The following is a 13,439-nucleotide window of genomic DNA, read 5'->3' as shown; positions in this document are numbered from 1 at the left end:
GAGCTGCAGCTCTGAAAATCAAATACCATGGACACAATCTAGAGTAGGAAGAAGGTCTTGTGGTTCAGGCTCTTATTTAAGATGCTGGAGATCTAGGTTCAGTTCCTGCTTCTGCTGCAGTTATTTTCTTGTGTGACCTTGTGTAAGTCACTTCAGGCTAGATCCACAAAGGGACTTAGGTGCTTAAGGGCCACTTTAGGTGCCTAAATGCAACATTTAGGCCAGGGGTGGGCAAACTATGGGCCGCATCCAGCCCACCCGCTGTTTTAATCCAGCCCTCGAGCTCCCGCCGAGGAGCAGGGTCGGGGGCCACTCCACGCAGCTCCTGGATGTAGCAGCATGGCCCCGCTCTGGTGCTCCAGCCAGGGAGCAGGGTTGGGGGCCGCTCCACGCAGCTCCCGGAAGCAGCGGCATAGTCCCGCTCCAGCTCCTACGCGTAGAGGCAGCCAGGGGGCTCCGCTCTGCACGCTGCCCCAAGCGCCGCCCCCATTGGCCGGGAACTGCAGCCAATGGGAGCTGCAGGGGTGGTTCTTGCAGACAGGGCAGCGTGCAGAGTTGCATGGCTGCACTTCTGCGTAGGAGCCGGAGAAGGGATATGCCACTGCTTCCAGGAGCCACTTGAGGTAAGCGCCACCCAGAACCTGCACCCCTGAGCCTCTCCCCACGCCCCAACCCCCTGCCCCAGCCCTGATCCCCTTCCTTCCCTCCGAACCCCTCAGTCCCAGCCCAGAGCACCCTCCTACACCCAAAGCTCCTCATCCACAGCCCCACCCCCAGCCAGAGCCCTCCCAATGCTGTGTGTAGCTACACCCCACAGAGAGTGTAGATGCAGCCTATCTTTCACTGTGGCATATAGTTACACACACCCTACACGTCGCTGCAAGTGTAGACAAAGTTATAAACGAAGTCATAAACAAAGACAGGTTACAGCACAGAAGAGACGACTTGTAGAGCTGACCCCTTAACGCAAGAAAGATGATGACTTTAAAGCAGAGAGTGTCTATGGTCCTTCCTGGATAACTGAAAAGAAGTTCCAGATGGTGTTTGCAAAAAACTTAACTCACAGCTAATGAATCTACCTCACTCCAACAAACTGCTGAAGAAATCATAAGCAAAAACTATCCAATTAAAGTACACCGAAATTGCTTTATTTTTTCCATATTAATTTCAGCAAAATGACTACAGAAACAGAATACTTTAGAGACAAAGGCTGATAGATAAACAGAAATGCACTATTTCGTAACATAAATATGTAAAGGATCCCATATGATATACCTACATACTTTAAGGGGAATGGTTGTGTCATTTAAGTAACTTTTAAAAGTTGTAATGGTAGTTTAACAATTCTGGTGCACTCAGATGCTTAAAGCTACTCATCTCTAGTTTCAGCTCTCCTGAACACTTGCATTTTATTCCATTTGCTATTTCATCAGTACTCATTTTGCTGTTAACAGCCAAAGGAAGGACAGGAAGTATTCTCAGCATACCACAAAATCACTACATCATCTCTGAATTTAAATCAAACCAATTATTTATGATAAAGTAACTCCTGTTCCCCACTGGGTAGCATGTCAACTGAAATGTAGTGCAATGCATCAGAGGTATGTTTTTTCTTTAAAGAAAAACTACAAGCTTGAATTTATCAACCCCATTCCTTGGCACTCAATAAAGTAGGTATCTTTAGTGGAATCTTCATCTTCTGATTTTGTCACAGTAAATTTAGCCTGCAATGATGAGGACAAAGTATTAGAAAACTTATAATGTAGTTAGACCAGACCCAGAATACTAGATGTCTAATAATAATATATTTAGTCAAACAGATGTACATGTATATATAATTAATTCCACTGAAAATATTTTTAATTAAGGTTGTGAAAGCATCTAACCAATGCCACGGAATTTAAAATTGAACTCTAAACACGCTGTTCTTTATTTTCAGGGGTGTTTGCTAGTAATTAGTAAGAACTGTGGTGTTCTGACCACCTGTATCCCAACACCAAACTCATTTCACATACACCACAAAAAAGCCATCAGAGGGTGACACTACAAAAGTATACATATCAAGGGCTCATCTACATGGAGATTTAGTGCGTGGCAAACCAGGGAGTTAATGTATAGTTCTGGCTGCTAGCAGGGTCCACCCAGTGACTCTGGGCAGGTCTACACTTAAATGGTGCAGCGGCATTGCTGTAACGCTTCAGTGAACATGCTACCTACACTGAAGGGAGGGCTTCTCCTGTCAGCGTAGGTGTTCCACCTCCATGAGAGGCAGTAGCTATGTCGACTGGAGAGGGCTTCCTGTCGACACAGCTCTGTCCACACAGGACGTTAGGTTGCTATAACGACATTGCTCAGGGGCTGTGGATTTTTCACACCCCTGAGCAACGTAGTTGTATCCGTGTAAGTTTGTAGTGTAGACCTGGCTTTAGTGTGCAGCAGACTAGTGTGCTGTAGATTCATGCTCTGGCTTGCTACACACTAAGCCTAAGCCACAGGATGAATGCCCACTAATAGTACTCTTCTCCATTCTCTGGACTCACCTTTGTTAGCTGTTCTGCAAAATGTATAGCTGTTTGAGTATGAAGTGTAATTGGTCCACTTTTCACTCTAGATACCCCATTCGCTAATGCCATGAAAATGATCAGCTTAAGAAGAAAAAAAATAATTAGTTTTTAAACCATTACTACAGTTCCATAACACTGATCCATAAAAGAGTCAGAGCAACACACAAGTGAACTGAAAGCAAGTAGGCTTGCTGTTTCAATGTATACTATACACTGGTAACAGCCATTCCCGAGTTAAGTTTATACTGGTATTGCCACTGCAATCTTGATTCTAGCCCCCTTGCTAAAATCCACACCAAAAAAATCACATCTGACTTCAGATTGATAGGTTACACCTGGGGCTGAACAGGACACTGGGAATGAGGTTTCTGAATGATGACACACTCAAAGAGGTATTCACCACATATGTAGTAGTTTGACTTGAATTAGAAATACCACTCTGACATGTTGATTGTTGCACCCTGGCCTGGCGCTAAATGTGGTGTAGCTGGAGAAAGCTGAAGGATTCTTCATTCCCCAGGTCTCCTGCATGGAGCCAGGTACGCAAAATAGAGAATGTTCCCTCAGTATGTTCTCCCTTGCTCTCACTTAGTCACCTCCTGAGGCACTTAGGTCTGCAAGAACAGGGCTGCCTTCTCTAGATCTGTTGTGTAGAGGGGATCTAGAGAGAGTAGATATAGGGAGGTGGGGGAAGGGAATTCCCACCCTCTTCCTCTGGATTTATTGAGGTCTGCAGGAAGAGGAAACGTCAAGTGAGTCGTAGGAGGCTAGTTGTCACCCCTCCTTGAGCCTCAGGAGCCTTTCCAGGTGTCATATGTGTTTCCCCATGGGCTTAAGTGGCTTGTTTAAACTTCCTAAAAAGTCCATTTTGGCTTATCGTAGTGGGTTGCTATTGCTATAATAATCCAGAAGTCATGCTGCGAGGTCCCCTCCATGGAGGCGTCTAACACTTAAGGGGTGGAAACCGGAAAAGGCTATTTACTAGCCCCTCCCCTATGACTTCAGGGTGACTGGATTTGGGAGACCCCTGAACACCTCCTAAAGTTATGGCTGTAGTGGCTATTTGAATGTAAATCTGTGGCTTGCTGTGGAAATGCAATTTTAACTCTGAAATTCAAGACTTTTTATTTTTTTTTTGCTCTCTTGATGTACACTCAATACACAGTCAAACCCGCTGTGTGCTTGCTGCCTTAACTTCATCTTAAAGTCAGTGTATGGGATTCTTACCTGATCTTGCAGATAGTCATCCACTGCTCCCCCATGCCTAAGATTTCCAAGCAGCATCTCTGCAGCTTCAATTCCAACCCTGTCAGAATTCTTACCTAGGGAGAGAGTTCAGGAGGATTAAGAAGCTCCAGAACATTTATAATATTCATTCACTGTAGAATATGGAAAAAAAAAACAGGAAACAGAAGGCAGTTAATTACACCTTTATTGCCACACTCTTGGCTCAAATGTTCACTTGTCACTCTCTGAGTACTGTGATCTATCATCCCACTAGTGCATCTGGATAAATATGGTACCTACTCCTCAGCATTGGGAAAAGTCTAGGCCTCCTTAGACTTTAAGAAGCAGCTTTAGCCAAACAAGATATCAATTAAATCAAATTCACTCCTACACCTTTAACTTATATACTCTGCTTTATATAGTACAGGACAAATCCTACATCAGATGAACAGGGGTGGAGTGTGTATGTTTTAATAACCCAGAAGTCTTCCCAAATCAGTGATTTCTAACAATCCATTAAAATAAGTGGATAAGTTCACAACTTTGTTGATTGATTCACCATGCTGTGGAAAAAACATGGATGTAAAGACAGTGTATTTTTTTAAATGAAAGTTTAAGATTCTATAAAGCAAAACTAAAATCCGTGAATGTCTGTTGGCCCCTGGTTACTAACAATATGGATTTAATATCCAGTAGGAAACTAAATGCACGAAACATGATATACTTTACACAACTCTCACCTCTTTTACCAAGTGATGATCCAGCAAACAGACAACCTGTTGAAGTTTCTGCAACAATACTAAACAGAAAAATGAAGTAAATTACCAGATAGCAATTAGGCATTTATCTGCAACCACAGCACACTGGGTTATGATATCAAGATAAGAATGGTTGGTATGACCAGTACTTGAGTCCCAAATCAATTCCTGTTAAAGTCAATGGAAACATACACTTCGACTTCTAGGGCTGATCTCACTAACTGGATGGAAAATGTCCAAGAAAAAATACACAGGTGGGGGAAGAGGTTCGTTGCTCACTCAGCAGATGGTACTCCTCTGAGTGAGCACCAACTGACAACCCTGACGTAATGCTGGAAGAAGTGTCATGTCAGAAAAGCACAGTCACATGCATAGAAAATACAGAAATTCAGCATGGAAGGTTATATATTTGACCTTTATTTATATATTAAATATATATATTATATATTAAAAAGCTAGAGAAGCCAGACGTAATATCCTCACAGTAAAAAATTACCCACATTGCACATACTGTATATATTTAGGTATACTTAGTGACCTAACTAGTAACTATATTATGAATGTGTTGTCTTTAAATATGTACGTTAAATGTGGCTTCAATATAGTTTTTTGTATTTCAATTCCTTTAAAAAAGTGATCTGCAAAGGAGATAACATTTGTTCCCTTTTTTGCATCTCTGTGATTGGAATAAATGCAGGCCTATTTCCTAACAAACACAATTTCTCCTGCTTTTAAATGAGAAATACCAGGTCCTGAGTACTCTGTTTTTGCTAGAGAACTCCATGAATGGCTAGAAAACTACTGAGATTATAACATTAAAAAACTAAAAATCCCTCCCTCTCTCAACTGCTCAAGCTTCAGTCAGATGCTTAAAAACAAAGTTTTAGTTTGTTTTTGTTAACATGTATTTAATTCAAACTCCTGACAAATTCTTAGAAGAAGATTTACACACACCAATCTCTCCTGCCAAAGATGAAATAAAAATAGAAATTTCTTGGCTTATTATAAAGTGCCCCAATTACTATTCTTAATAAAAGGGAAAGGGGTATTGCTTTTTTTGTTTACTACCTCTCTCAGTCACAGAAGGATCATTACCATATTCTCAACTATAACACAGTAAAATAAGTAAATAGGAGGTTTGTGTCTTGTCTCACATTATTCCACTTCCAGTTCCAAAGGCTTGATTATCAGGTTCTCGAACAGGCTGAATATTAACGTAAAGATCCCTGATTTCTTTTCTGATGCATCTCACTGCTGCTGATGCCATGTCTTTTGCTAGCTAGCATGGTAAAACAAAAAAGAACCAGGTACAGTAGTTAAAATAAATGTCTGCTCTAACATTTTCCATATATATTTAACCATATGAATGCATATTTGAATAATGTTATTCCAAGCTATAAGGAGACTAGCTTTTAAAATGAATGTACCTCATGTATTATTGTAAACTACTACAAACTGTAAGATGACATCTAACTTATCCTCCTTCCCCTCAAGGTGCAGTTTTCCTACAAAGTTTAGGTAATATTCAGTCCTGGACCAATGACAGATTTTAAAGCTGTACATAGGAGCTTCAATACCAATAGAAATTCAGGATTTCCCCCCATTCTACAAGATAAGGATTTTATATCTAGCCCTGATAAAGCTTGAGATATCTGATCTTAAAAATCACAACATTTTATGTAGCGGAGAGCTATTTTAGGTCACAGTTACAAGATCTTTGGGATAGAGATTCTAAATACAACAGTGTTTGGAAAGCTCATAGCACATTTTCATAGGTTCTTAAGATTTTAGGGCCAGAAAGGCCATTAGGTTCATTTAGCCTGACCTCCTGTATAATACAGGAGAGACAATTTCAACCAGAGATTTCTGCATCAAAGCCATCACTTCTGGTTGAGCTAAAGCCTATCTTTTAGAAAGGTATCCAATCTTGAATCTCTGCCAAGGGCTTCCGAATGGTTACAACAAGGACAATGTTCTCTCCTACCATTTTGGGTGCTACCATAATCTATATAATAATACTTTATTTTGGAATTCTCTAAATTTGTATTTGTTATAATTTTCCTCTCCTTGGAAGGTCTGTACAGTTGGATTCATTGTACTATGGTTGCCTGGGTTTACAGGTGGAGAACTACAGAAAAAAATACCAATAAATTTATAGAACTACTTATAAAGATGGCATAAGAGACAAATAATTGTATAATATTTATTTACACTATATAAAATTACATCCCCTTACTTCTAGGAATATTACAGGCACTCACTTTAATGGGCAAGGCTCCAGCAACAAATGCTCTTCCATGTATCTTTGTCACAGTGCCACGTTCAGTTAAGTTTATTGGGCTTAACTGTTTGACTGGTGACATTCGGACTATCACTTCACCACCACCTTGGGGGTAGTAGCCCCTATTAAAAATGGATATCAGATATGGTTAAATGGAAAGAAAAGGGGTGCATGACATTACAAATTAAGTTATTCCTATAAGCAAGAAAACTAAAAATGGATTTAGCATATTTGTTTGCTAGTATGTGTTCTTATCCTTAACATGCTATTTTAGACAGATCAAGTGGCTTAGAAATTTGTGATGTGTATCATAGAAATGAGTACAAAAAATAAAAACATAGTATTACCCTCAACATGCATAGAATGAACCTAATTAACTGCACAATCTTATTAACAGGGTAGACTGATTAAAATCACTGATTTTAATCATTATTTAAATCAGCAAGCAGGAAACCTTGATTTAAATCATCAATTTTAATTTTCCTAAAGAAAGGATGATTCTTATTAGTTGATAATCATTAAAACATTATTTTAACATATTTGCAACTAAACATGGCCTTTATATTAAATTTGGTGCTTCTTTTTGCTAACCAGGAGGACACATTTTATCTATTTAAGCATTATACAGCTTGACTTACATTTATTCAGGTTCTTAATATTTATATTTTTATTATGTCAGAAAATGATGAATCGTGCAATTCTTATTTACCAGATGAGGATTATTATTATTATTTTTTTTTTTTACTTGTGATTATTTTGTGTCAAGCTCTATTTGGGTGGAAATTCAAATTAAATTAAAAATGCACAACACACCTTCATTTTTTATTCAATAAAACTACCTTAAACATGGTGGATACATAAACTTCTGATAAACTTTTTCTAATAAAACAGGCTTTGCATTTAAAAGTAACTTATTTTATAATGCTTCATTTGTTTAATATGTTGCTAGTGAGTTGAACTGATTGTTTCTTGTCACCATCTCCTGCAAGATTTTAGAACTAGTAGATCTCATCCTTTTACAGCTATTTTTTTATTCATAGACTGGAAGAAGAAAATAATCTTTCCTGCTTTTTCAGCTCCCAATTGGTTTCTTAATTTTGAAAGAAATAGTCATTGAACTAAACTAGCTGAATAAACTGAAGTGAAGAAAATATTCTCTCTGCACCTGCAGAAGAGGCGCCACAGTTGTCAAAAGCTAATTTAGCACTTTAACGGACTTTGATTCCAGGTGCTTAGCCAGTGCCTTCCACTCGGTCAGTGGTTTGCCTTTCTTTAAAACTTGGTAGCGAGCAAATACCACTTAATATTATGTTTTTGTATTTAATGTAAATAATCTTAATAAGATTATAATAAATTTGGGCCTTATAGGTTGTCAATTTTTTAATTTTAAATAGTTTTTAAACATAAACCTGCATTTAATTTAAATAAAATCAAATTTAAATTAAAAATCCATTTTTGATCATCAATTTTTATCCACCCTGCTTATTAGCATAGTCCATGTCTTATTCCTCTTTTCTCACACCCTACTGTTTGTTGTTCTCATCTGTTGAGCCATGTCTAAAAACAGGCAGTAAACTCTTTGGGGTAGAGACTATAAGCAGCTAGCATGGTAAGCACTATATAAGAAATTAAAATAATACTTTGCACTTAAATAACATGGTCATTTAATGTTCTTGAAGCAATTTACAAACATTAATTAAGCCACTCAACAACCATGAGTAGATATATCTTATCCTCTTTTCATAGGTGGGTAAACTGAAGGCCTTCAGCAGGTCTGATACAACTTCCACTGAAGTCAAAAGAAAAACTCCCTTTGTCTTCAGTGGACAAAATGGGGCTGGAAAGCACTCAAACATAAAGGACTCACATTCCACTTAGAGACTGGCCCCCTGCACAAAGTATTTCAAAAGCCATGACAGTATAACTTACCTCCTTTTTATGTCACAGTCAAAGGTCAAATTGAACTTTTCAATTATTGGTTTAAAGACCTGAGGAGTAAGCATACTTTAAATGTGCAGAACTAGTTCGTGTTTAACATATCCCACCCTATCATTCAATCCACAGAGAGAAAAATAGATATACACTGGTCTACAGTGAAGATCTCAAAATACACTATAAAAAATATTCAGTGTCATGAAGAATGAATTAGATTGGGATCTCCACATTTTATTCTGCAGACCACTTTGTAAGAGAGATTCTCTTAAGGACCTGCTCCCCTCCTTCCCTATTAATACTTAGCATTTCTAGAACAAAGAGACTTTTAATTCAAATTATCTTTAACAACTAAAAATAAAAAGAGAAATAAACAAGTAGAGGCAGACTTATTTGTGTTTCAAGGAATTATGTGAGGAATTTGGTGCCCTTTAAACATATAGTATGGAAATATTGCACTATTAATATATCAAACATTATTTTTCACTTGCATATTTTAGCATTTAAATAGAAAGGAGGTTATTCTATTTCATTTCACATTTGAAACAGCAAAAAAAGAAAAAAATTGCTTTGATTACTCTACAGTTACCACTGATGATATAAAGCAGTAATAGGAACATACAGAAGTACACAAGTTACTTTTGCACCTGAAAGATTTAGCAAGTCAAAGAAGCTGATCCCTACCAACACTGTGTAGTCTATCTGTGGAGCCATCTCAGCATTAGTCCCACCTTTTAAACGAAGTTCTGAAGGGGAAGCAGCAAACAGCACACATGGCATTGCTACCTGCATCAGGAGGCACACGCTCCTAAAATGAATTTGGAAAACACTCACAGGTAATGCAGGCATAATCCACTTAAACCAGTAAATATCAGTCAGCAAGTGAAGTTTCAAGAGCATTTTACATATAAATTGGAATATTTCAATCTGAAGATAATCATTAGTGAAATGACATTAGACATTCCTCTAACATACATTACCCTGCCAAAATCCTAACAAGTAACTTTTTGTCATTGATGTTTCTTTACAAGCCTAAAAATAAAGATTTTTCCCTAAGATTTTTGTTTTATCTTTGATCAGTCAAGTTTTGCATACACTCTCATTTGAGGGGGAAATTAACATAGGTTTCTTGTTTATTTCCCTTGTACATCTACATTACTAATAGCCTGAATTAAGGAGATAGTATCAGTCCTCAGCATGAATTTCCTTGTTTTTTCTCATTTTTGCCATAACCTAAAAACTGCTGAAGAACAGTTAAAATTACAACACTCATACCCTGCTGTTTTGGTATCCGCTATGTGGGTTCCACCTTTGATCTTCCCAGGAGTGAAGGTTATTTCTGTTGAACCGATTTCTCCACCATCCAGCTGCCCATCACATAAATCTCGAATCATCTCTAGTCCAGACAGATGTTGAGGCCTTCAAGTCATAATACTATATTAAGACATATATCAGACTGCCTACTCACCCACATTACATTACAGAACTATTACATATTTAGTAATAGCATAACAATTGCAAGCTTCAGCCCAAACCAAAACAGTAGAAATTCAAACTGATTCCCACAGAGTTTCATGGTTGCCCGTAAACCACAGGAACCAGAATTCAGAGTAGCAGCCGTGTTAGTCTGTATCCGCAAAAAGAACAGGAGTACTTGTGGCACCTTAGAGACTGTAGTCCACGAAAGCTTATGCTCTAATAAATTTGTTAGTCTCTAAGGTGCCACAAGTACTCCTGTTCTTTTTGAGGAACCAGAATAGCGTTCTGGAATTAGTGGGGATCCTGTTTCTCTTCCACAGGAGCAGGACAGGGTAGAGAGATGGGACTGAGGTGGGGTGCAGCAGGAATCCCCTGCTTTCCCTGCAAGAACTTGTTAAAGCTTGAGCCAAAATGCAGTAACCCCATTCCAGTACGCTATATGGAGCCAGAGAGGAGGATTGGAATAGAATCAGGGGCAGTCACTTGACTCAAGCCATCTTAGAGTCAGGTGCACAGCAGGGTGATCAGAGCTCTCCTGCAATATCTGTCCTGATAGCTCCTGCTGTGCGGACATTCACTCTTCTATTTGTGTGGGTCTTCCACAAAGCAAGAGGAGAGAAAAACATTGGAGAAATAAAATAGGAAAACATGGTCAACATTTTTTTTTTTTAAGTGTGCAAAGGTACTCAAAGGCAGGACAAGTCAACTTCACCAAAATGATTTTGTTTGATTTTGGTGAAGCTGGTTAGTTTCAAATTGACACTGTCAACTTAAATATATAAATAATGTGTGGTGTATACAACTGCTACGGGACGAGTTTCCATTTACTATGATTCAAATTAAAATAATGTAATTAGTATAATTAACTCTGTTGGCTTTTATATGCCATAGCCTTGTAACTGTGACATTGTGATTGGACTAGTATGTCACAAATCAAAGACAGACAGTAGTTAAAGAAGGGAGCAGAAGAGGCCTACAGACAAGAATGTCAATTACTAAATTGAGTTTGATAGGTACACACATGTGACAAATATTTTTGAAGTTTCTACAGTGGAAAGAAAGCATATAGCCTCAGACAATCTTTTAAAACCAAATATGGCCTCTCCTTGTTGTTTCAGGTTCTGTTTCTAAAATTATTGCCAAGTGTCCTAAGCAAAACCTACATAGTACTGACACCAGCCACATAAAAAGTCATTAACCATCAGCTCCTTAAACAGTCTAGGTAAAAACATTCAGATCTTTGTGCCTTGGTATAGGGAAACTCACTATTTGGGGACATTGTTTATAGACATGTTTGCAGTCTCCCTTGCTAGGGATGGAATATTTTGCTGTATGTTTCAGCAAGACATTTTACAATTTTGATCATATTTGAAATCTCATATTGTCATATTATGTTTTTATAACAAGGTGTAACTGATGGGATCTCTTATGGGAAAGGGAATCAGGCAGCCAGACCCAAGTGGAGGGTCATGGAGACAGAAGCCCTCCTAGGTGAAACAAATTCAAATACTCTTTTGCCATAACAAACTATATAGATGATGCCAAAAGTGTATGCCAGAAGCTAATATATTTACATGAAGCATGTGAACAGGTTAGGACTTCAGAGTTTCTGGAGTTCAATCTTGGATCCTTTCCTGACACAATAGCCTTTTGCTAAAAATCTCTTACTATTGCAGTAGCACTCGTGTAGCTCCAGTGAATAGGAATACTATTATCTGGTGGCATTTTTATTATTATTGTGCCCTCAAAACCTATAGGTAGGGTTAGGCAATGTGGTGGTAAAAAAATACCCATGCCCCAACTTACACTAGCATTGCCACCACTGCTACCTCTGCTGGAGTTGCATTAGTGTCACAGCAACACAGAAGGGCTTTGAGCAAAGGGTCAGTGTAGACACAGCCAATGCCAGGTGTGTTGAGTGGGATGCTCTCCTGCCACCCCTCACAACTTTAGGCATGGTTTTTCCTCAACACGTTTTAATGGAAAGTCTCCCAGTTCTGGGTCATTGGGGGAAGCTTACCTAAGGCCAGGCTGGCTCCTCCCAGCTCGGATCCTCCGCACTCGCAGGGGAAGCCCCAGCAAGCAGCTCAAGGCCGTGGAGACTCGCAAGATCTGGCCACCCTGCAAGGGGGAGACAGGTGGTCAGCTGCACCACGGAGAACAGGGCAGGGATGGCTGGGCCAGGGGTCTACCTCCACCCCACTCCTCCAAGCCGGGCTAACCACCACCCCTTTCCCATCAAGGCCCTAAACCCAATCCTTTATCCACCTCCATCCCCAGCCAGGGATGGGGGCCAAGCCAGGATCCACCCCAGCACACACTGAATCCCCAAGGCGCAGCCCGGCTGTTTCCGGGAGCCCACTAGGACCCCCCCCCAGCCCGGAGCCCAGCCGGCCATTCATGCACTCTCTACCCTCCTTCTGCGGGAGCCAGGCCGAGCCAGGCTCGCCCCGGGGCCCCTGGCAGCCTAGCTCTGTGCTGTTCCACCAGGAAGGCCGGGCCGATCCACGGGCCCGGTCCTTGCACTCACCCCCTCCATGACCCCGCCATCTATCTCCACCCTGTCCCCGTCCATGGGCAACAGGCAGCCGCGGCGCCTCCCCGGGTAAGAGCGGCCGAGACGATGGAGAGTTGTCTGGGCTCTGCAGACAGCGAGGCCCCGGCGGAACAGGCTCCCTAGGCCGGGCACAGTGCAGGAGCCGGTAACACGTGGCTGGGGAGAGTCAGGACGCAGCAGCCGGGCTCTGAGCTAGCGGTGAAGGCTGCAGCCAGCGCTGAAATGCCACTGGCTGCCTGGCAGCTGCAGAGTGAGCGGGGCCCCCTCCCGACTGCGGCTTCTAGGGGGTGACTTAGCTGTGAGGAGCAGCTCGGAGAGCCGATAGACCCGGCCCGACTCTCCCTCACTGTGGGAAGGGCGCACGTTCAGGCCGGTCCGGAGAGAAGTTTGGGGGGGTGAGGAAAAGTGCGTAGATCTTGGTCCCACTCCTACCAGGCGCTGAGCCCCCCGTCCCCCTCTGAAGTCAGTGGGAACTGAGAGCACTTCCCTTTGTTTACATTTCCGGTTTATCAGCATGTTTTGACTGTGCTTCCTTATTGACTATTCCATCATACTCCAAGGTGTATTCCTAGATGTGTGAAGAATGTAGAGCAGCAGAGAATAAGATCAGCCAGGCCTGAGGTCCCAAAAACTCATAATAA

General features: G+C 40.7%; 1 protein-coding gene across 1 annotated transcript; it reads right to left on the bottom strand.

The window, feature by feature from the left end:
* Positions 1-1,126: 1,126 nt before the first annotated feature.
* RTCA (RNA 3'-terminal phosphate cyclase) lies at positions 1,127-13,323 on the bottom strand. Its single transcript, XM_005300904.5, has 11 exons — positions 12,772-13,323; positions 12,262-12,362; positions 10,038-10,181; positions 9,447-9,570; positions 8,760-8,818; positions 6,811-6,952; positions 5,704-5,828; positions 4,532-4,590; positions 3,792-3,886; positions 2,541-2,645; positions 1,127-1,724 (listed from the first exon to the last, which is right to left on the bottom strand). The coding sequence occupies exons 1-11, from the start codon at positions 12,814-12,816 to the stop codon at positions 1,626-1,628; spliced, it is 1,098 nt and encodes a 365-aa protein (XP_005300961.1). The 5' UTR covers positions 12,817-13,323; the 3' UTR covers positions 1,127-1,625.
* Between the last annotated feature and the right edge of the window lie 116 nt (positions 13,324-13,439).

The sequence above is a fragment of the Chrysemys picta genome, chromosome 8 (genome assembly GCF_011386835.1).
Source record: "Chrysemys picta bellii isolate R12L10 chromosome 8, ASM1138683v2, whole genome shotgun sequence".
NCBI classification, from domain to species: Eukaryota; Metazoa; Chordata; order Testudines; family Emydidae; genus Chrysemys; species Chrysemys picta.
Note: the sequence above shows the minus strand (reverse complement) of the source record. Positions and strands in the feature narration are given on the sequence as shown.